We start from the raw sequence: 25,029 nt of genomic DNA, 5'->3' as shown, positions 1-25,029 counted from the left end.
CTGTCGCAAATCCTGATACATCTTAGCGGCATCCTGATGAATAGAGTACCGGGAACTATGGGCCTCCTATAAAATCAACTCTCGGAGTCCATCCACATTTGGTACACAAACTCGACCCTGAAGCCTCAATACTCCATCATCTCCTAATGTAACCTGTTTGGCACCACCGTGTTGCACCGTGTCTCTAAGGACACAATGAGGATCATCATACTGCTGATCTCGGATACACTCCAATAAAGAATAATGAGCGACTGTGCAAGCTAAAACATGGCTGGGCTCAGAAACATCCAATCTCACGAACTGATTGGCCAAAGACTGAACATCCAAAGCAAGGGCCTCTCATCGATCGGAATATACGCAAGACTGCCCATTTTGGATGACTTCCTACTCAAAGCATCGACCACCACATTGTCCTTCCCCGGATGATATAAGATGGTGATATCATAGTCTTTCAATAGTTTCAACCACCTCATCTACCTCAAATTCAACTCCTTCTGCTTAAACAAGTATTGCAAACTTTTGTGATCCGTGAACACCTCACATGCCATGTCATACAGATAATGCCTCCAAACCTTCAACGCATGAACAATGGCTGCTAACTCCAAATCATGGACCGAATAGTTCTTCTCATGAATCTTCAATTGACGCGAAACATAAGCAATGACCTTGCCATCCTGCATCAACACCGCATCAAGTCCAATACGAGATGCATCACAATAAACTATATATGGCCCTGAACTTGTTGGCAAAACTAACACCGGCATCGTAGTCAAAGCTATCTTGAGCTTCTGAAAGCTCGGCTCACACTCATCCGACCACCTGAACTGGGCACCCTTCTGGGTCAACCTAGTCATCGGGGCTGCAATAGAGGAAAATCCCTCCACAAATTGACGATAATAGCCTTACAAACCCAAGAAACTCCGTATCTCTGTAGCTAATGCTGGTCTAGGCCAGTTCTTGACTGCCTCTATCTTCTTTGGATCTACCTGAATACCCTCCGCTGATACAACGTGACCCAAGAATGTAACTGAACTCAACCAGAATTCACACTTCAAAAACTTGGCATACAATTAACTGTCTCTCAAAGTTTGGAGGACCACTCTCAGATGCTGCCCATGCTCCTCCCGGCTACGGGAATAGATCAAAATATCATCAATGAAGACTATCACGGACGACTCTAAGTAAGGCCTGAACACTCGGTTCATCAAATCCATAAAAGTTGTTGGGGCATTTGTAAACCTAAATGACATCACCAAGAATTCGTAATGCCTGTACCGAGTGCGGAAAGGTGTTTTAGGGACATCGGATGCCCTAATCTTCAACTGATGGTAGACAGATCTCAAGTCAATCTTTGAAAATACCTTGGTACCCTGAAGCTGATCAAACAAATCATCAATCATCGGTAATGGATACTTATTCTTGATTGTAACCTTATTCAACTATCGGTAATCTATACACATTCGCATTGATCCATCCTTCTTCTTAACAAACAACACCAGCGCACCCCATGGTGAGACACTAGGTCTAATGAAGCCTTTCTCAAGCAAGTCTTGCAATTGCTCCTTCAATTCTTTCAACTCAGACGGGGCCATACGATATTGCGGAATAGAAATAGGCTGAGTGCCCGGAGCCAAATCAATGTAGAAGTCAATATCCCTATCGGGTGGCATACCCGGCAGGTCTAAAGGAAATACCTCAGGAACTCATGAACAACAAGCATAGAGTCAATAGAAGGAACCTCAGCACTATAATTACGAACATATACAAAATAAGCCAAGCACCTCTCCTCGACCATACGCCGAGCCTTCATATATGAGATGACACTACGGGTAGAATGACCAGGAGTCCCTATCTACTCTAAACAAGGCAACCCTAGCAAGGCTAAGGTCACAGTCTTGGCATGACTGTTCAAGATCGCGTGGTAAGGTGATAACCAGTCCATCCTCAATATGACATCAAAATCAACTATGTCTAGAAGTAATAAGTCTACTCGGGTCTCAAGATCCCCAATCACAACTATACAAGAATGATGGATACGATCTACCGCAATAGAATCACCTACCGGTGTAGACACATATACATGAACACTCAAAGAATCACTAGGCATGATCAAATACAGTGTAAAATAAGATGACACATAAGAGTATGTAGACCCTGGATCAAATAGCACTGAAACATCCCTACTACAAACCAGAACAGTACCTGTGATAACTACATAGGAAGCCTCAGCCTTAGGTCTGGCTGGAAGAGCATAACATCGGAGTTGGGACCCACCACTCTGAACTACATCTCTAGGATGCCCTGCTGCTGGCTGGCTTGCACCTCTAGCGGCCTGAGCTCCACCTCCACCTCTAGCACGTCTACCCCCACCTCGAGCTGGCTGTACAAGCAGTGGAACATCGGTGCCTAAACCATGGCATGGGTGCTGAGAACTGCTCGTTGCTCAAGGAAAAAGTCTAGCAATATGCCTCATGTCGCCACAAGTAAAACAACCCCTCGGCTGCTGTGGCTGACGACCCTGAAAACTATGAAGCAGTGGTGCACTGGTAGGAGTTGGCAGTGCATTGTAGGACTGCTGATCAAAGTACTGCATATGAGAACCACGACCACCTGAAGCACCGTGAGAAACCTGAAGTGCTGACTGAAAATGCCTAGGAGGATGGCCTCTACCATACGAATCCCTGCCTCCAGGCGAGGAGCTACTGAATCTTCCTGAATAACGAGGCCTCTTGCTAAACCCCTGACCACCTCCCTGCGATAGAACCATCTCAACTCTCCTGTCCACATTGGTCGCCTCTTGAAAATAAATCTCACTCCCCGTCTCCTTAGCCATCTGAAGTCGAATAGGCTGAAAGAGTCCATCAATGAACCTCATCTCTCTCTCTCTCTCTCTCTCTCTCTCTCTCTCTCTCTCTCACTCAGTGGGAAGTATAAGAAGAGCGTGATGAGCCAAATTAATAAATCCGGTCTCGTACTGAGTAACAATCATAGAACCCTGCTGGAGACGCTTAAACTGCCTCCGATAGATCTCCCTCTAAGTGATAGGGAGAAACTTCTCCAGAAATAGCTGAGAAAACTGCTCCCAAGTCAAAGCTGGTGACCTAAACGGCCTAGCCAAACAATAATCTCTCCACCAAGTCTTGGCGGATCCAGATAAGCGAAAAGTAGCAAAGTCGACCCTATTGGTCTCCACTATCCCCATGTTCTTGAGAACCTCATGACAACTGTCCAAATAATCCTGGGGATCCTCAGAAGATGCACCACTGAAAGTGGTAGTGAAGAGCTTGGTGAACCTGTCCAATCCCCACAAGGCATCAACAGACATATCTGCTCCATCACCGGTCTGAGCTACCACACCTGGCTGAACTGCTCCAACTGGCTGAGCTGCTGGAGTCTGAAACTGGGGAGCCATCTACTTCGGAGTGCGAGTAGCAGGAGTCTGGGATCCTCCTCCAGCCTAAGAGACGGCTGGTGCTACAGAAAGCAAGCCTGCCCGAGTGACACTCTCCATAAGGCCCACTAGATGAACCAGAGCATCTTGGAGTACTGGGGTAGCAATGAACCCTTCTGGGACTTGAGATGGTCCCACCGGAACTGCTTGGGCCGGAACCTCATACTCAACCTGAGGCTCCGCCGCTGGTGCTGCTGAGCTCTGACCCTGCCTCGGCCTCGCCCTCTGCCCCTCGTGGGAACTGCTGTTGGGAGCTCGGGCTGCTGATCGGTGGATGAGAAAGCACGTGTTCTCGCCATTTGCGAAAGAACATAGTAGAAATTCAATTAGCATTGAGAAACCAAACCGCACGACAGGAAAGATTAAATGTGAAGTTTTTCCTAACTATGTAGCCTCTGGGGGATAAATACAGACATCTCCATACCGATCCCTCAGACTCTACTAAGCTTGTCCGTGAATTGTGAGACCTATGTAACCTAAAGATCTAATACTAACTTGTCACGACCCGAATTTTTTGCCCTCGAGAGTCGTGATGGCGCCTACTCGTGGAAGCTAGGCAAGCTGAATATTATAAATTCATTACTCTTTTTATTAAAAATATTAAACAATTTAAAATAAGAAGTGATTAAACAGTGGAATAAAATTAAATAATCGAAAATGTGGAAGTCGAAACTTAATATTTCAACCAAATACTGCTACATAATTTGAAGTACAATACTACCCAGAATTTGGTGTCACAAGTCACAGACTGTCTAAGAATACTACAAACAAGGTCTGAATGAAATACATAAGTCTGTCTCTGAATAAGTCAAAACAGAAAGAGAAAAGATAGGAGGAGATGAAAAGGCCCGCGGACGTCTGCAGGACTACCTCGGGTCGCTTGAGTGGACTGAAGATAGCACTCTCACTGCTGTCCAAACGCTCCGATATCAGTATCTGCACATAGTGCAGGGTGTAGTACCAGCACAACCGACCCCATGTGCTGCTAAGTGCCAAGCCTAACCTCGACGAAGCAGTGACGAGACTAGGACCAGACTACCAAATAAACCTGTGTAGTTAAATCATATACAGCGAAAATAAAAGTAGATAATTATAACTAAAGTTAGGCAAGGGAAACATGTTGCGGGGAGTAGCAGGTAACAACAGAATAATAGTAGAGAAATGTAAGGAACGCCATAAGTCAAATACCAGCAAAAGATAAGGAAATAAGAAACAAGTACACATTTAATACCGTTGCAGGCGTGCAACCCACTCCCATTTCATATAATACTGTTGCAAGCGTGCAACTCGCTCCCATTTCATATGTTACCGTTGCAGGCGTGCAACCCGCTCCCATTTCATATAGTACCGTTGCAGGCATGTAACCCGCTCCCATTTCATATGTTACCGTTGCAGGCGTGCAACCCGCTCCCATTTCATATAGTACCGTTGCAGGCATGCAACCCGCTCCCATTTCAGTTATCAATACCAATAATAAAAAAATCCCGGCAAGGGAACAATAATTTAACAACAACATCCCGGCAAGGGAACAATACTATAACAACAACATCCCGTCAAGGGAAAAATAATATGACAACAACATTACGGCAAGGGAACAATAATATGACAACAACATCCCGGCAAAGGAACAATAATATGACAATAACATTCCGACATGGGAATAATAATGATAATCCTCATATGAAGCACAATAAACCACAACGGAGTCACAACAATTACAATACAAGACTCACGGGCATGCTTGACACCAACGTATAGATACTCGTCATTATGCCTATAAGTCGTACTCCACAATTAGCACATAGAAAATAAGACTCAACTCCTAATCCCTCAAGCTAAGGTTAGACCAAACATTTACCTCAAACTTCCACGGCCAACTCAAGCCTCAAACGATTTTCCTTTAGAATTCGCCTCCAAATTACTTGTATCTAGTCCAAATTGTTAAACAACATCAATAAATGCTAAAGAATTCATACCCAATGCTTAATTATAGGTATTCTATCATTTTTCCCAAAAAGTCAAAAATCGACCCCGGGCCCGCTTGGTCAAAACTCGAGGTTCGGACCAAAACCCGATCACCCATTCACCCACGAGCCCGAATATGCAATTAATTTCGAAATTCGATCCCAAAATGAGGTCTAAATTCCAATTAATCAAAAAGCCCTAACTCTACCCAAATTCCTAATTTCTACCATAAAAACCTTAGATTTTAGGATAAAAATTGATGAAATGCAATGTGAAATCGAAAGAAAAGGTTTAGATTCATTTACCAATGCTTTGGGGAAGAACTTGCTATTTGAAAATAGCCTCAATGCTCCCAAATTTTGAAAATATGAAAATAAATGGGTTCTGCCCGATTTTGCTTTTGTTTTGAAATCACTGGGCAGGCCTTCATCGCGTTCGCGATGGGCCTGTCGTGTTCGAGATGGGTCAGGCCCAGCTGACCATCGCGTTCGCGATCAGAAGCTCGCGTTCGCGGAGCTTCAGCTCCCAGAGCCATCGCGTTCGTGGTCAGGTGACCACGTTCGCGTGAAGTAAGTTTGAAATCCCTCCCCCAGGTCACTAACCCTACGCGTTCGCGAGGGCCTGGACGCGTTCGCGAAGGGTACTCCCCCCACAGCCTCGCGTTCGCGAAGAACAATTTTTCACTTGAGGGATATTGCCTTCCGCGTTCGCGAGTGAAGCCATGCGAACATGAAGCACAAAATCCCTGTGCACCAAAAATTTAAAACCTGCAATATTTTTAAGTTTAAAAACCTTCCGCTACCTATCCGAAACTCACCCGAGCCCTCGGTGCTCCAAACCAAACATGCATACTAACTCAAAAACATCATATGAACTTATCCGTGTGATCAAATCGCCAAAATAACATCTTAAACAACGAATTTAGCACAAAAATCTAAGAAAAACCTCAAAACTTTCAAAGTATCAATTTTCACAACTACAGGTACGAATCACGTCAAACGACTTCCGTTTCTTACCAAATTTTACAGGCTCTACTTAAATCACATATAAGACCTGTACCGGGCTCCGGAACCAAAATACGGGCCCGATACCATCAACTTCCAAACATTTTTCATTTCTAAAAACTCTCATATATTCCAGAAAATAATTTTCTTTAAAAAATTATTTCTCGGGTTTGGGACCTTGGAATTTGATTCCGGGCATATGCCCAAGTCCCATATTTTCCTACGGACCCTCCGGGACCGTCAAGTTACGGGTCCGAGTCTATTCACCCAAAATATTGACCAAAGTCAACTTAAATTCATTTTAAAGGTAAATTTTATTATTTTTCACAGATTTTCACATAATGGCTTTTCGGCTACGTGCCCGGACTACGCACGCAAATTGAGGTGATACAAAAAAAGATTTTAAAGGCATCAAAATACAGAATTTATTTCTAAAATAAGTGATGACCTTTTGGGTCATCACATGAATATTCCTATTTCATTTGAATTTGAAATCTCAATTTATTATGTTTGATTTATAATGTAGCAATTCACGAGTTTGAACTTTGTGCAGACAAAACTCTTATATTTAATAGGAAAAAGAGCAAATAGACTGGTCCATTATTTGTTTCGAATCGTATGGGTGAAAATCATTTACACCCTCAAATTTGCGTTAAAAATTAAACTTTTTCCTCAACTTTGGATAATGCTATGGCTTATATATCAATTTAAAGCAAATTTGAGTGGTGTAAATAATTTTCACCCGAATCAAATGTCACTAATTTTCGCAGATTTCTCGATCATATATCAAAAGGAAGTTTAGCAATTCATTGAATAAACATGTAAAACTCCACTTATTTCGTGCAACCTTCTACAGTTCCACGTAATATAATTTGATTTCAATTATACCTATTAATCAATAATTCACAATTCGAATAGGAGAATTGAGTTTGAATTCATTGATCAAGTCTAGTTAGATGTTCTTATCCCATTAGCTCCTAATTAGAAGAAAAAACAAAGTCAACTTTAAACTTATCTTTATTTATCTCTTTCCTTTTTTTTTTTTATTTAACTAAAAATTGCATGCCTTCTGCTAGGAGTACGAGACATGTCGTAAATGTATCCCCCTTTAAGAAGCAAAGAGGTAAATAAAAAATTGAAAAAGAAATCTACTCAAAATCCAGCAAACCATTTCAAAATAAAGCACTTGTACAAAGTGATATCATAAGCAAAATTGTTAATTTCCCAGGTGTTTAGCTTTTAGGAAAGCCAGAAAAGAACGAAATTTACTTCATCAGGAAAATACATTAAAAAATCCAATATATAATGATGTTAAAGAATTTACACTGTATTGATTAGCTTAGTCACTGAATCATGTTATTTATTAAAAATAAATCCAAATAAATTTGAGGGGTGTATTAGTTCTATGTTTGACACGTTTAATTAGACAGTCAATTAAACAAACTCAAAAGTAAACCACTGAAATGGTCTTAAATTTAATTAATGTTTACCTGGATTACTACTGATTCACTTTCACTATAAATTCATAGGATTTAGCACTTTTTCAACTTTAATTAACGTTTTAAATGAGTAACCCTGACAAGTGTCTGATCTGGTTAAATAATTAAACATAACACAATCTAATCCTCGTCACATTTTGTTGGCTGAAAGAAAACAGTTGATTTTCTCAATTTATTAATCATGAATCTACATCCATATAATTTTATCACTTTCTAATTTCACTTTTTGATTTATTTTATGCTTGTATGTATCGATGATTTCGATGACAAATTTATTTGCTAGTTTTCAATAAGACCATCTAAAGCAGGACGAAGGGAGTCTAATTCGAAAATTTTAATTGTTAGTAATATTTTGAAGCGAAAGGAATGCTTATTCGAAAAGTTTATTTGCAAATTATATGTTGTTAATTTAACGCGGATAAAGCCATAACACTGTGATAATGGAATGAAATGAAGTATAAAAGATGATTAGAGGCAATGGTGCAATAATTATAATAAAACATGTTAAATGTTTATAATGCTTGTAGTAAGTATATACAACAACAACAACGATCTAGTCTAATCCCACAAGTGGGATTTGGGGAGGGTAATATGTACACAGATTTTACCCTACTGCGAGGGGCAGAGAAGCTATTTCCAGGAGGCCCTCGGCTCAAGAAGGCGACAAAAGACGATATATTAGTAGCATTAATAGAATCAAAATAAAATAAAATAACATAACATAAAATAACATCAATATAAGAAATACGAAATAGAAGTATTTTATGACCAACAATATGTTTGCCAAATGACCTAAACAAATCTAATATGTTCCTCCTTTGGTAATTTCATTACCTAGCTAGCAAGAACCATATTCTTTCTACTTTATACTTTTTGAATTTAAAGTATATGCACCGACAATATTTTTTTTAAATAAGTAAATTAATTTAATTTATTATAACAAGTTATTTACAATTTTAACATATAAATATTTTTACTTAAACTCATACTAATTTTTTATATATTTATATCCCACGCGAAAACAGAAATTAGAAAAGGCAAATAAATATCTCAAAAAAATTGTAGTTTTGTGATAGAGTAACATGTATCATAGAATTATTTTCGTAATTACCTTTTCTAACTTGTTTTATAATAATTTTTTTGTTTCATTTGTGCATAGAACTTCACCTCGTTTATTTTTAATAAATAAAATTGACAATAAATATAAGCACGTTTCACTATAGTTGACAGACTAACATAATTTGAGACAGATTTCTTAAGAATCCTTCCAAAATCTTTCTAAACCGTAATTAGTAGTACTAACAATCCAATGATTCTCCTTTATTTAAGCCAACCAGTTTCAAATTTATGGCAGTATAATCACGCAAATATTTTAAAAATTAAGGAAAAAGACAGAGTTCCTATACATACAACTCTATTCTATGGTTAGAAAACAACCAATGAAACCATTAACACGTAAGAAAATCATATGTCTCTGTCTATTTGAAATTACCTTTCTAGCCTTTACAATCAATTTCTGGACTTCAATGTCCTTTCTTCTCTCTCTCTCTTTTTGGAATTTATTTATGTTATACTATATGTCAACCAAGTAAGAAATTTTCATAATGAATTTTAATATAGATAAGTTATTATTTTTAATAAATTACTAATTAATACATATTAAAAAATTACCTATAATCTTTTTATGTATCGAAGAAAGAGATATACTTGGGGGTCGTTTGGCAGAAAAAAATAATATATGTATTAACTTTGCTATTACTAATTTCTTGTTTGGTATACCCTATTCGGTACTAATCTTATATATAGTAAACCATAGCATTAGCAATACATTGTGTTTAATATATGGATCAGCATGCATAAAGACAAAATTGACCTTTCAAAAGCATATCAAACAGTTGATATAAAATAATCCTAACATAATGAATTCATGTGTTACTAATACATCTCATTCATTACTCCCTTCGGTGGATAATAAGTGATATTTTGACTTTTGACACACCCCTTAATAAAATACTAATTCTTAGAATTTTTTTAGGTATTTTGACTAAATTATCCATAATTAAAATTTGCATGTTGTTAACTTGACGCATTGGAATATTTTAGAAAAAAAAAAGTTAATTTCCTGTTGATTGTATGGAAATTTTCTTATTTTGGACCAAAAAAAATTCTCTAACAAACAATCCCTAAAAGTGATCAAAAATCAAAATACAATTTCTTTTGCAAATCTGAATGTCTCTCTCTCTCTATCTCCATCATTGTATAAATAGAGAAGCAGTTAAAGCTTTTTGCTTTTCCGAGGTAATCTACCAGAACTACTTCTTCTCCTCCCTCTTTATTCACAAACCAACCAATAAGCCTAAACTAACCAAAACTTTCTTCTCTTTCTTCGTGCAAAAACATAGCAGAAATGAAAAGGAAAGATCGATAAATATAGTTCACTAATTTTCTCAAGAAACTGCAAAAAGTTCAAAAACCAATAAATTCTATCAGTCCTTACTTATAAGTAAGTGCCCCTTGTGTTGTCATACTTTTCTGAGTTCTTTTTACTTATTTTCTTGGGGAAAAAATTGAATTCATAGTTTCAATATGGTAAAGTTTTTGCCTTGTTTTCAACTGATATCAGCAATGCCATTGACTGTTTTCTACAAAAACACTCTGTTTTTTGTAGTATTTTTACATCATTTATTTTCTTGGAACTTTACTTTAGTATGGGTCAATCACATAGTAATTAAAACTATCACTGATTTTCTCACTTTAATTGATATTTTAGTTCAGAATCTTTATACTATTGCACATGGGTTTTTCAGAGATCAATATGATTTTAATCAAAATTTTGTAGTTTGTACTAAGTGGAATGAACTCAAAAAAGTTTTTACTATTAATATGGGGTTTGAAGATTTGATCTTCACCTTTTTGTAATATATTTTCCTTTTGTGTTTTTCTTTATTTGCTCAACATCTCCACTTTGTCTTTCCATTCTGTAAAGTCCCCTAAAAAAGAATAAACATAATCTTCAACCAAAAGTAACTCTCTGGCTTTTCTTTTATTCTATGTTTATTATTTAACAATTTTTTTTTTAAAATTTTTGGGTTTGGGTTTGGTTTCTTTTCGTTTACGATCCCTTCTCAGAAACTGTCTCCAAATCTCCTACAAATTGTTCTTTTTTATAATTTAAATTCCACCGTTGAAAACGCCATTAATGACTTGTTTATAGCAACCCTCGCACTAAACTATATGTATTATTTACATTTTTCAAACTTTCTTTCGTCTTCTTTTCTCATCTTATGTTGACATAAATACTTATCTTATAATCTCAATCTCAATATAAATACCATCTTCTATATTTCTTTTTCCAGCTCCATTGCAGCCATGAAAACAGAACGAAAAATACCAAAGGTAACATTTTTTTAAGTTATTAATTTTTTTTTCCTTTGTTTGGTTTCAGTTGAATATATGTATGTGTATTTTTATACACACAGTAGTGGTGTAACTATGTGTTCTTGAATGAATACAGATGAGTTGATTTTTGACTTATTTTTGCAGTCTTCGTGGACTAAAGTGGTGGTTAGGAAATGGTTGAATATGAAAAGCAAATCGGAGGAATTTTATTCAGATCATATTGTAGATGGTAAGATTTTCACATTTATTCAATTTTTCAACTCTTATTTATAAATAAAACTCTTTATTTATGTAATTCTTTCCTGATTTATGAAGAAAATAAGGCAAAAATCACTTTTAGCCCGCAGCTAAAACTATTTACGTTCAATAATCGCGACAATGTATAAAATTTATATATTTTTATATATAACATACAAAAATGTATATATACGTATATTCAAAAAATATATATTTTTCTATTAATTTAAGAGCAGTTGTACAATGTTATTTTTTAAAATAATATTAATTTTATTTTTATGAAACTAATAGGGATGGGTAGAGGAGAAAGAAGAAGGAAGAGTTGCTCAGACGATGGGAGTTGTGTTGTGGTGCCGGAGGAATTGTCAGGTAAAGATTTCCGGTGATCGGAGGTTTTTTTCCGGTGAAGTACAGCTTTACTCGGATTTTCCGTTGATTTGATATATTTCATAAATATGGACTGCAAATCTCTGCCGTTGATTTGATAGATTTTTATTATGTGATTTGACATAGTATAATCACAATTAGTTGAGAGCTTTTTTTGGTTAGTATCTAATCATTGTCTCTCCTTATGCCACGTGTACCAGGACCTACCTAGTCCCTAGTTCTAGTGTGATCATTCCTTTTTTAGTTTTCACTAATTTCCATAGAAAGTCATAATTTGAACTATAGTTAAATATTTTCTTACTTTTCTGTTCCTTAAAAATCAATCGAAAATCTTATCATTTACACATCAATTCCACTTTATTCATATATTTTTCTTTTCAATATTAAATAATTTATGTTTATTTTTAATTTATTGATTTAAGTTCTTAACTTTTCAAATTAAGTTCAATTTTACTTTTATATCACTGTTGAGATTATTTAGCATGATATTATAAGAACATTATGCCTTTTTTTAATTATATATGACTATTTTTGAATGATCGGTAAAGAATAACACTGGAGATAAATAAATAAATCACTGGTGGTAGATAAATAAAAAAACATGAAGTTTTAGAAGTGTCATTTTTTTATTTTAATTGTAACTTGTTATAGGAGATCATGTTTATCTAATTATGATGTGGATATTATTATTTTGATAAATTAGAAATTAAACTATGAGTAATTTCATTATTTGACAAGCAGAAAGTTGGTTGATGGAAACAAATGATGGAATAATTCAACGGCCAATATTGGAGAAAGAGGCATCCACTGTCACTGATCTTCAAAACCTTAGGTAAGGCAAGAATGATCTCCTAATTTTGAATCTTTGATATTAATAAATATAAATTTACGCTACCCTTTTAGGTATTTGCCAAAAGGAACTCTAAAATTTAATGCATACCCATGTTAAGGTTCATAATTAGATCATAGTACTTGAATTAGTTAATGTAAGATAGACTAAATTTAGAATTTAATAACCAAAAGCATAGATCTAGAAGCCGCATATTGAGCCAAGTCATAGGCTTAAGTACCTCTTGGCCATGTGCAAATTCACTTTTGGCTTCTCAATATGGGCTCGGTATTCGCATTAAAGTTCAACTAAATTTGAATTTGCGCTGGTAAATCTCATATTGTAAGATAAAGTGCTCACTAGCTAATAAAGACAATTTTATACTAAGTTTTCGGACTCAATATTGTTAGCTAAGGATGAAAGAATATTTGTTACTCTGTTTTAGTGGGCCATGTGCAAATTGAGATCTCTATAGTGCCTAATAAGTCATTGGTTTAAGTAGTTTTTGGCCATGTGAAACTACAGTTAGCTGGTTTCATAGGCTTTCTGAATAGATACTACACTTTTTAGTTAACTTAGGAAAATTATTGTACTTAATACCTTGCCTAGTGCAGCTACTTTGTCTTTGTCAACTAATGGATTCAACTTGTCTTCGTATGGTTTACTTTTGTAAAGTTGGAAGCTTCTAACTATCCCCTATGATATTTTATTTTGTGCTGGTTTTTTGTTAAAAATTACCACCTTTGGCCAATATTATTCTGATGTGCATGCGTGGTCCAATAATAAACATACTTGTGTAATTGCATACACCATCAAAATATTCAAAAGAATGATAACAGTGAAATCGAAGGTCTATCAGAAACAACATCTTTATTCACATAAGGTAGAGGTAAGGTTGTCTGCTATACCTCACCCTCCCCAGACTCACTTGTGATATAACACTAGGTATATGTTGTTGTTGGCGAAGAAAATTGAACTCATATGCAAAACCCGTTAATTTTTTTTTTTTACTTTTGATATTTATCTTTTATTTTGGGTCTCTAAAAGATTCTTATGTACTTGTTTGTGTATGATTTAAACCATAAATAGGATGTTCGTGGGGACATGGAATGTAGGAGGCAAGTCACCACACGATGGGTTGAACTTAGAGGACTGGTTGAATTCCACTGCACCAGCTGACATCTATGTGCTTGGGTAATTTCCTTATCTATTTTTCACTCTTTATTAAATTTTATACAAACAAATTAAGACGAAAAGAGTATTAGTCTTCATATAATGATATGAAATGGTAAAGTAAAGTTAATATTAAATTTAATAAAATATGATTACTCAGGAGATAGGAGATAGATACGAAATAGTTAAGGTGCGCGAAAGTAATATGAATGGTCAATGTCACTTTGGATAAAAGAGTGTTATGTCCAATATTTTGGTCTATGTGATGTGATAGTGGCTTACATCAAGTGCCACGCTAGAAAAGACCTTGTCCTATAATTTTGAACTGTCGGTTATTATTATAGATGAGCCGAGGATCTTTCGGAAATAACGTCCCTGTCTTATTAAAAGTAAGGGTAAGTTACGTGCACACAACCCTTCTTAGACCCATCTTACTTGTAGGATTATAGTGTGTATGTTGTTGTTGTTGTTGGTGGTGGTGGTGGTGCATTTATTACTATAGATGTGGTCTTTATTCCGTATATACTTGTTTGAATTTAATTGTCTGGTAAACTTGTGTGCTTTTACTAATGCATTAGGTAAATTTATTTTCACTAATATTTTTAAGTTTTTAACCCCTCTGCTATGAACAGGTTCCAGGAAATTGTCCCTCTAAATGCAGGCAATGTACTAGGTCCAGAGGACAGTGGTCCAGCTGCCAAGTGGCTTTCGTTGATTCGTCAATCTTTGAACAACAACACAAACATCACAGATCTTTGTCCTAATTACAATAACACCCCAAATTCCGAGCGAAAAAGTTCATCCCCGTCCTTCCATGACTTGCACCAACAACAATCTAACCTTAAACCAAGAATCAGCTTCTCAGATTTGATCAAATTGGAAAATGAACTCGAGCGAGAAGATTGGGAGAGACTCTTGAGTATGAATGACGATGGATCGCCCAGTCCAAATTGCATGTCAAATAGATATAACTCTTCTAGCCCTGAGCAAAATAGATATTGCTTAGCTGCAAGCAAACAAATGGTTGGTTTATTTCTATGCATATGGACTCGTACCGACTTGTATCGACACATTAGCAACTTGAAGGTTTCTTGTGTTGGAACGGGCATCATGGGCTATCTTGGAAATAAGGTACAAATTAACTCCAAGGAATTGAATATATCGCATGTTTAATTATGGACATTTAATTTCTTGATTTTGATCGTGTAACACATCTTTTCTTGATAATATATAGGGTTCAATATCGATCAGTATGACATTGCATCACAAGACATTTTGTTTCGTTTGTACTCATTTGGCATCCGGAGAGAAAGAAGGTGATGAGGTTAAAAGAAATTCAGATGTCATGGAAATTTTAAAGAAAACAAAGTTTTCACATAGTAGGATTATTGGAAAACCTCTTCCTCCTGATAATATTTTGGATCATGAGTACGTATTTTCCTTCCTTTTTGTTCATTTTTTTCCTAATAAAACTGGAACGATACTGATCTAAATACATTGTTAGATAACTACTAACAATTTACTCCTTTTCTTGTTTTGTTTATGTAGCAAGATAATTTGGCTTGGAGATTTGAATTACCGACTTGCATCCGGTTGCGAGGATACCTACGAGTTGGTAAACAACAGTAACTGGGAAGTACTTCTAGAAAAAGATCAGGTAAAACATCTTTATTATACTATGTGCACCCTCAAACACCTCTACATAAAATGAAGCGGGAGTAGTAGAAAAATTTGAACACGTAAAAAAATTTAAAATATTTAAATTTTTTAATTGTTATGGCAGCTAAGGATAGAGCAAAAAGCAGGACGAGTATTCAAAGGTTGGAAAGAAGGAAATATTTACTTTGCTCCAACGTATAAATATCTCTACAATTCTGACCATTATGTCGTTCAAACTTGCACATCAAAGGAAAAGCGGCGGACTCCTGCCTGGTAATTTTCCAAAATTAATTACTCTTTTTAGTATTTTAAGACTAATGGAATATTGCCATTTTAATAAAATATTTATCAGATGCTTGCATTTGAGATAATCATGAATACGTGCATTTATCAACCGACATTTTAGATTTCTATCTAGGGACATAAATAAATAACATAATCCAAAAACTTAATAAGTTATTTTATTTCATTTCTTGGTTTTTTTTTTGGGGGGTGGGGGGTGGAGATGCACCGACCATATGAGGATTTTACTTAATCTAAGTAAAAAAATTGATTGGCTTTCTACCTTTAATATATAATATTGCACAATTAACGACAATCTTATGCTAAAAGATTAGTCATTATAGTGAACTTTATGCTTAAATTTGTTAACAGATTCCGAAAATCTGATAATTTAATCTGACAGATTAATAAATCTCGCTAATCTTGATGGTTTTCCCACACTAAAAGTCTACCTTGTAGACCTAAACTTTAATCTATATTATCTGTTTGATCTGTTACACCAAATTCCGAAGATATTTAATCCTGCAACAAATATCTTAAAGCATATTCTAATCCATAAATTTGAACTACAGCAGAAACATACCTTCTGGACAAATTAATCTTTCTTTCTTTCTTTTTTTATTTTTATTTTTATTTTTTGGTGTTAGGTAGTAAGAAAAATATTCACATTATTTGAGCATAAGATTTGAAAACTATCCACTTGTTCAAACTACCAATTATTTTAATAATCAGTTATGGTAATCTCGAAGCGAAACTTTGGAGCAACGATAAAATTGTTTTCATGTGACCTATAGGTCACGGTTTTGAGCTGTAGAAGTAGTCACTAATGTTTGCACTAGGGTAGGTTGTCTACAGCACACCCTTTAGGATGCGACCCTCCTTCGGACCCAGTGACAGATCTAGAATTTTTACTAAAGGGGGTCAAATATAAATAAGTAAGCATATGAAGAAATTAAGGGGAATAAACATATAGTATATATACATAAAAATAAAATATGTAACATATTTATGCGGTATAATTTCCTGACAAAGGGGTGTCATGACTCCCCTTGCCAAAGAGTGGCTCCGCCACTTCTCGGACCCTACGTGAATGTGAGATACTTTATGCACCAAGTTGTCCTTAATTATGGTAATCCCAATGTTTTGGTAAATTTGCACAGTAAACTACTGTTTTCTTGTTAATATGTCATGAGAAAGCCACACATTGGCAACAAACTCAATAAGACATGTTAGATTTTGTATCATTCCTGATTTAACATCTTTCAGTGTCCTAACTTTTTCGTAGTACTATGAAAAATCTTGCATTTTTAGCCTTTTGCACTGAATAGCCTTTTTTCCAGAAATCTTGGACTTAAAATGCTTTTATGTAGTTGAATTCTTGCATCAAAGTACCATAAGTTACTGTTTTTCTGCATAAAACAAACTGTACTAAAACATAATTCCTCCAAAATTTTAAATTGCAGGTGTGACAGGATATTATGGAAAGGTGAAGGACTAAAACAAATATGTTATGTTAGAGGAGAATCAAAGTTCTCAGATCACAGACCAGTCTATTCACTTTTCTCAGTAAATAATTTAATAGAAAAGTACCAAAGCGAAAAAGAATATTTCACTACCCTTTAGTCCAAAACCCAGAAATTCTTCAACAAAGTATGTGTACAGCACTATAAGGTTTCTCAGTCACAGCTGAAAATTGGACAGACCAATAGGGGAAGCCCAGCTCTGGCTTTCGGACCAATGACAATCTGACACGTGGCCGGTTTTGGACATTGAGTATGGTATTTTTAGAATTGTCACGGGCGGGTCACGCATGCTCGGTGACAGGCATGCTCTGTTGTTGACACGTGGTATCTCCTTGGTTGAGAAATGAAGCTCAGCTCTTGCCGGAAATTTTCCCTCTATAATTCTTTTGTTTGTTTTTGGTGCTTAGGCCTAAAGAAATGTAAAGAGGAGTTTCTTATATTGGTTGAAGAACTTGAGGGAAGATGTGTATCTATCTAGCCTCTCGTCAATTTTGTAAGCTCAATATTTTTTTGCTTCTTTAAATGAAAATGTCTTCACCTTTTATGTGTTCAGTTTTTTTTCTTTTCTTTTCTTTTTTTCCCAATAGTTATATAAACAAATTATTGATTTCATGGTTCATTAAAAAAGATTTATCTCTTAATTATCTATCGTGTACTTTTCGTTAACCATATTTTGAGGTTTGTTTAGTTGTCTTTACATGATAATCGGGATAATCCCATTTCTATAGCATAATGGTGTTTGCCGATTTCTTCCCTTTTATAATAGTAGTATGAATCTGAGCTAATCTGGTTAGACAAATGTTGCGGAAGCCAAATGTATATAGTGTGAATAAGTCACAACTACTATACCAAAAATTATGACAGCCACCAAATAATAAATAAGACAATAAAACAACAATAAAGGAAACACCAGAATTTACGAGGTTCGGCTAATTTTGCCTACTCCTCGGACACAACCAATATTTTATTCCACTCCAAAAATACAAGTGAAATAATACTAAAGAGAGAAGATACAAATGCCTTAAACAGATGAGAAGGCAAATGAGAGGTGTGTTTCAATCCTAAACATTAGGCCTTCTTTTATAGGGGAAAAATCCCTTCCAAACTTAACTCCCAACCAATGTGGGACTTTGGCATTTTGCCAAACTTCAACAAATCTCCACCTTGGCAAAATTCCACATTTTCAATTCTCTCTCAATAACAAATTTTGGTTGTGTCTTCATCTTCAATCTTCAGTGTTCAACAATGTTGATCAAATCCAAACAATGTTGAAACTTGACCGCAGTCACCACCTTTGTCAGCATATCAGCAGGATTCTCTGTAGTATGAATTTTCTTCACCGTGACTCCACCTTCTTCTATGATTTCTCGTACGAAATGATACCGAACATCAATGTGCTTCGTCCTTGCATGATAAACTTGGTTCTTCGCTAATTGAATAGCACTTTGACTATCACAAAAAATTGTGATACCTTTTTGTTCAACACCAAGCTCCTTTAGCAATCCTTGAAGCCAAATTGCCTCTTTCACAGCATCTGTAATAGCCATGTACTCTGCCTCTGTTGTAGACAAAGCAACTGTTGACTGCAAAGTAGACTTCCAACTAACTGGTGCCTTTGCAAAAGTAAACACATAACCAGTAGTTGATCTTCGTTTGTCCATATCACCCGCAAAATCTGAGTCACAATATCCAACTACAGACTGATTGTCTTCCTGCTCAAAAACTAACCCGACATCTACAGTATTATGAATATACCGTAGAATCCACTTCACAGCTTGCCAATGCTCCTTCCCTGGATTGTGCATATATCTGCTAATAACTCCAACAGCTTGTGAAATGTCAGGCTTTGTGCAAACCATTGCATACATCAAGCTACCAACAACATTTGCGTATGGTACCTTTGACATATACTCTCGTTCAGCTTCATCCATTGGCGACATAGTAGTACTTAGCTTAAAATGGGAAGCAAGTGGAGTACTAACTGGCTTAGTCTTGTCATCTATGCCAAAACGTTGAAGTACTCTCTTCAAATATTCCTTTTGAGATAAACAGAGTTTCTTTGAACGTCTATCTCTAATTATCTCCATGCCAAGAATTTTCTTTGCCTCACCCAAATCCTTCATCTCGAACTCCTTCTTCAGTTGAATCTTCAACTTATCAATTTCTTCCAAATTCTTGGAAGCTATCAACATATCATCAACATATAGGAGAAGATATACAAAGGAACCATCTTTAAGCTTGTGCAAATACACACAATGATCGTATTTGCTTCTCTTGTACCCTTGCCGCAACATAAACTCATCAAATCGCTTGTACCATTGTCTAGAAGATTGTTTCAATCCGTACAACGATTTTTCAAGTTTGCACACCATATTTTCTTTTCCAGCAACTTTGAATCCTTCTGGCTGAGTCATGTAGATTTCCTCCTCCAAGTTTCCATGTAAAAACGCAGTTTTTACATCCATCTGAACTAGTTCCAAATCCAATTGTGCTACCAAAGCCAACATAATTCTAATGGAGGAATGTTTTACAACTGGAGAAAACACTTCATTGTAATCAATTCCCTCCTTTTGAGCATATCCTTTGGCCACCAATCTTGCTTTGTAGCGAACATCTAATTGGTTAGGAAATCCTTCTTTCTTTGCAAATACCCATTTGCACCCAATTGCTTTCTTTCCCTTCGGGAGATTGGCCAATCTCCATGTATGATTCTGATGAAGGGACTGTATTTCATCATTCATGGCAATCCTCCACTTATCTTCTTCTGAACTTTGGACAGCGTCTTTATAAGTAGTAGGAACATCATCAGCTACAATTGAGGTTGCACAAGCAACCGTCTCTATGAGACGAACAGGTTTCGTTATTGTTCTTTTTGGCCTGCTGGTTGCTATTGATTCAAGTTGTTGTTGAGATTCCTGAGTTGGAATCTCCTCTACTGGCTCTCCTTCCAGAGGGTAATCTTCATTTGTTTCCTCCTCTGCTTCTTGTGTAGGAAAAATAAATTTTCCCTCAAACTCCACCTGCTTAGAAGCACCTTCATTTTGTTTGGTATCTTCTGTTACCTTATTTACCATAGCAAATTCATCAAAGGTAACATCTCTGCTGAATATTACTTTCTTTGTCATAGGACACCATAAGCGATATCCTTTGACTCCAGAAGTAATTCCCATAAAAATAGCCTTCTTTGCCCTTGGATCCAATTTTGACTCTGTCACATGATAATATGCAGTTGAGCCAAACACGTGCAAAGAGTTATAATCTACAGCAGGTTTTCCGTACCATTTTTCAAATGGTGTTTTGCCATCAATAGCAGCAGATGGTAGACGATTAATGAGGTGGCATGCATATGTAATTGCCTCAGCCCAAAATTCTTTGCCCAAGCCAGCATTGGACAACATACACCGTACCTTCTCCAGCAAGGTCCGGTTCATACGTTCTGCCACTCCATTCTGTTGTGGTGTATGTCTAACAGTGAAGTGTCGGATGATGCCATCATTTTCACAGACCTTATTGAAATGATCATTTTTGTATTCACCTCCATTGTCTGTGCGAATACACTTGATTCTCCTGCCTGTCTGATTCTCCACCATCGTCTTCCATTTGAGAAAAATTCCCAACACTTCATCTTTGCTCTTCATTGTATACACCCATACTCTTCGGGAAAAATCATCAACAAAGGTTACAAAATAGTGCTTCCCACCCAATGAAGGTGTTTTGGAAGGACCCCAAACATCAGAGTGTACATAATCCAAAATGCCTTTAGTATTATGGATCGCTGTACCAAATTTAACCCTTGTCTGTTTCCCTTTAACACAATGCTCACAAAACTCCAAGTTGCAAGCCTTTACTCCTTTTAACAATCCTTGATCTGATAGAGTTTTCAAGGATTTTCCTCCAGCATGTCCCAAGCGCATGTGCCATAGCTTGGTTGCTTCTGCCTCTTTGTCGTCACTGGATGTTACTGTCGCTATCCCAATAACTGTACTGCCACGATAGCGGTACATATTATTATTCTTCCGATTAGCCTTCATTACCACTAGTGCACCGGAGCATACTCTCATCACTCCATTTTCTGCAATGATTTTGAACCCTTTTGATTCTAGGGCTCCCACAGAGATGAGATTCTTCTTCAAATCCGGTACATATCGAACATCTATCAATGTTCTGATCATTCCATCATGGTTCCTTAATCGTATTGAACCAATGCCATATGAGGTAAGAGGGCTGTTATCCGCTGTGTGGATGACTCCATATTCTCCTTCTTGAAATTCCACGAACCAGTCCCTGTTGGGACACATATGATAGCTACAAGCCGAGTCCATCAACCATATGTCTGATGATGTTGATGACTCTGTTGTAACTAATGAGAAGTCTGAATCATCACAATCAGCTACATTTGAATCCATAATAGCCTTTCCATTGTTATGTTTGGCCTTATTCTTCAACTTCGGACAGTCTTTCTTCCAGTGCCCTTTTTCTCGACAAAAGGCACATTCATCTTTGCTGGGTCTGGATCTTGACTTGGATCTTCCCTTCTTTGTCCTCGTTTGATTTTGAGGACGACCCCTCACAAACAGTGCTTCTCCTTCTCCGCCCTTCTGTTTTTCTCGCTTTCTTTGTTCATAGCTGTACAAAGCTGAACAAACTTCTCTGAGAGAAATTTCGTCATTTCCATGGAGTAGAGTAGTTTCAAGGTGCTCGTACTCATCAGGAAGTGACGCCAACAACATTAAGGCCAAGTCACCATCATCATAAGTTGTATCCATATTTTGCAAATCTGTGACCAACTTATTGAAACTGGTGATATGTTCATTCATCGTGGTACCAGGAACATAGGTGAAGTGAAACAGTCTCTTCTTCATGTACAATTTATTTTGACTGTTTTTCTTCAAAAATTTATCCTCCAGTGCTTTCCATAATTTACTTGCAGAAGTTTCCTTTGTGTATGGATATTTCTGCTCTCTAGCAAGGTAGGATCGAATGGTACCGCAAGCAACACGGTTGATAATTCTCCAATCTTCTTCTCCAATAACATCTGGTTTCTTTTCTTCAATGGCCAGATCTAGCCCTTGTTGAAAAAGGACATCTAGAACCTCGCCTTGCCACATCCCAAAATGTCCGGACCCGTCAAAAATTTCTACCGCAAATTTCGCATTTGACACAATTCTTGTCATAAGCGAAGATGCCAATGATGACGTATTGTTGACACTTGATGTAGATTCTTCTTGTTTATTGTCCCCCATATTTGACACAAATATTATTTAATAGCTGACGACACAAATCAAGATTATTTCCTTTCTGATGTAGAAGATCAGACTAAGCTGCAACTACAGAGCATACTCAGACAGAACCTTGACTCAGTTACCAAGATAAATCTTTTCTGATGTGGAAGATCAGACTATGCTGCAACCACAGAGCATACTTAGACAGTACCTTGGCTCTGATACCAATTGTTGCGGAAGCCAAATGTATATAGTGTGAATAAGTCACAACTACTATACCAAAAATTATGACAGCCACCAAATAATAAATAAGACAATAAAACAACAATAAAGGAAACACCAGAATTTACGAGGTTCGGCTAATTTTGCCTACTCCTCGGACACAACCAATATTTTATTCCACTCCAAAAATACAAGTGAAATAATACTAAAGAGAGAAGATACAAATGCCTTAAACAGATGAGAAGGCAAATGAGAGGTGTGTTTCAATCCTAAACATTAGGCCTTCTTTTATAGGGGAAAAATCCCTTCCAAACTTAACTCCCAACCAATGTGGGACTTTGGCATTTTGCCAAACTTCAACAAATCTCCACCTTGGCAAAATTCCACATTTTCAATTCTCTCTCAATAACAAATTTTGGTTGTGTCTTCATCTTCAATCTTCAGTGTTCAACAATGTTGATCATTGCACTTTTGGATCCTTTTATTGGCAAATTTTAATTTTGATCTTTGTGATATTTCACAAAGCATGTTTATCCTTTTATGTATTAATTAAAATATGTGTTTTGGTCCCTTTACATAGAAAATATACTACGTTTAAATTATTTTTGACAGTGTACTACCCTCAAGTATGAATGAAAAACTATTTTTTTTTTGTTTTGTTTTGAGAAACTTGATACTTGCATTAATACTAATACTGGTTCAAATATTACAAGCCATAGTTGTATCCATAAAGACACTTTGGTTACCCATGCTGAATAGCCTATTACACACATCATTTGGTAGTTCCTTAACAAAACCGTCTTTTCTTTCTGCATCACTAGTTAATTGATGCCTAGTCCAAAACGGAGGCACAATAAAAACAAAGGTCTTATTTACTTCGACTGCTTGAGAGCTTCCTTTGCAAGTAGAGGAGCAACATCATTTGCTTCGCGAAAATTATGCTTGATCAGTGTATACGGGTGAACTCGGGTTAGCACACACCCCGAATTTCCGGTGAGTCAAACGAAGTAAGAAGTATGAATATATGAGATAGAAACCGAATTTGAGAATTCCTTGAATTGAGGCCGGAACGAGATGGTGCTCGCCACCGGGCCTGACAAGACAACACACCTCGAACCCGGGCCTGACATGTCGGTAGTGTATCAGTGATTGATGTGCAAGGAGGATTTTTTTCTTTTTTAGAATTGTACTAGGGGTAAAACTCCCCTGCTATATAAAGAGGAATTTTTTTATTCAATAGACACATTGTAACACACATACCAAGGCAATACAAACTTATTTCTCAGCTTTCTAACTAGTGAAAGGTTCTTATTTTAATCATAGTTCTTGGTACACGTTTGGCTTCGAACTGAGGGTCTGGTCGAGGGCACCATTATTGTTTACCTTTAATCCGAGCCCGGACTCAATGTCATAACTAGTTGGTTATTTATTTTTTTCTTTAATTTGTCTATCTAGCTTTCTTAATTACTTGTGTTGAATCAATCAACATATCCTTAAAACCACGTACAAATTTAATTATTATCTATTTTAAGTGTAAACAGTTTGGCGCCCACAGTGGGGCTAAGGATAATACTTGTGGTTTGATACAAATCTCCTTAACACACTCTATTTTACACTTGTTCTTTAAGGTCTCAATTTCAGGTCAGTTTAAAAATGTCAAATTCTCAGTTTGTCCATCATGGCGAAAACAACAATCTGGTGCCTAGTAGTGAAGTACCCTCTGCTGATCCCAATAGAGTCCCAGTTGCAGACCTAGTCAATGCTAACTCGTAGGTAGCCATCGACACCAACTTGCCTACCGACCCTGAGAACAATGTTCGCAGAGGATCCCGACCACCGACTCAAGGAGCTCCCGAAGGAGAAGGCGATGGGGTCGGTCTAAGATTGATTTTCAAAATGTTGCAGCTCAATAGGCTATGATAGCGCAACTGCAAAATCAAAGCCGCGCCTTCAACAGAGTTGAGCCCGGAAAAACACCTGAAGAAATAAGTAGATCACCGAAAGACCGAGTGAAGCTGAGTTCGGTGTCATCCCCGAAGTAATGTAAATGCTTGAAGCATTAATGGAACGAGTGGAATCAGGTAAAAAGACAATTGAGGCAAATGAAAAGAAGGTGGAGACATATAATTCTCGGGTCAATCAAATCCTAGGAGCGCCCTCGATATTGGAAGGCCCAG

The 25,029-nt window shown here is 36.7% G+C and overlaps 1 protein-coding gene across 1 annotated transcript; it reads left to right on the top strand.

The window, feature by feature from the left end:
* The first annotated feature begins 10,225 nt into the window (after nucleotides 1-10,225).
* Nucleotides 10,226-17,960, top strand: LOC104224559 (type I inositol polyphosphate 5-phosphatase 8-like). Its single transcript, XM_009776239.2, has 11 exons — nucleotides 10,226-10,422; nucleotides 11,276-11,315; nucleotides 11,463-11,547; nucleotides 11,847-11,924; nucleotides 12,684-12,774; nucleotides 13,861-13,965; nucleotides 14,577-15,075; nucleotides 15,179-15,372; nucleotides 15,493-15,601; nucleotides 15,728-15,876; nucleotides 17,349-17,960. The coding sequence occupies exons 2-11, from the start codon at nucleotides 11,289-11,291 to the stop codon at nucleotides 17,506-17,508; spliced, it is 1,497 nt and encodes a 498-aa protein (XP_009774541.1). The 5' UTR covers nucleotides 10,226-10,422; nucleotides 11,276-11,288; the 3' UTR covers nucleotides 17,509-17,960.
* Nucleotides 17,961-25,029: the final 7,069 nt, after the last annotated feature.

The sequence above is a fragment of the Nicotiana sylvestris genome, chromosome 7, assembly GCF_000393655.2.
Source record: "Nicotiana sylvestris chromosome 7, ASM39365v2, whole genome shotgun sequence".
Lineage (NCBI taxonomy): Eukaryota > Viridiplantae > Streptophyta > Magnoliopsida > Solanales > Solanaceae > Nicotiana > Nicotiana sylvestris.
This window is presented reverse-complemented; position numbering and strand designations above follow the sequence as displayed.

Excerpts from the sequence above, each read along its gene's own strand:
- LOC104224559 (XM_009776239.2), top strand. The coding sequence starts at position 11,289 with ATGAAAACAGAACGAAAAATACCAAAG. Across the intron at positions 11,925-12,683 it reads GGTGCCGGAGGAATTGTCAG|AAAGTTGGTTGATGGAAACA; the intron begins GTAAAGATTTCC and ends TTTGACAAGCAG. Across the intron at positions 15,877-17,348 it reads AAGCGGCGGACTCCTGCCTG|GTGTGACAGGATATTATGGA; the intron begins GTAATTTTCCAA and ends TTTAAATTGCAG.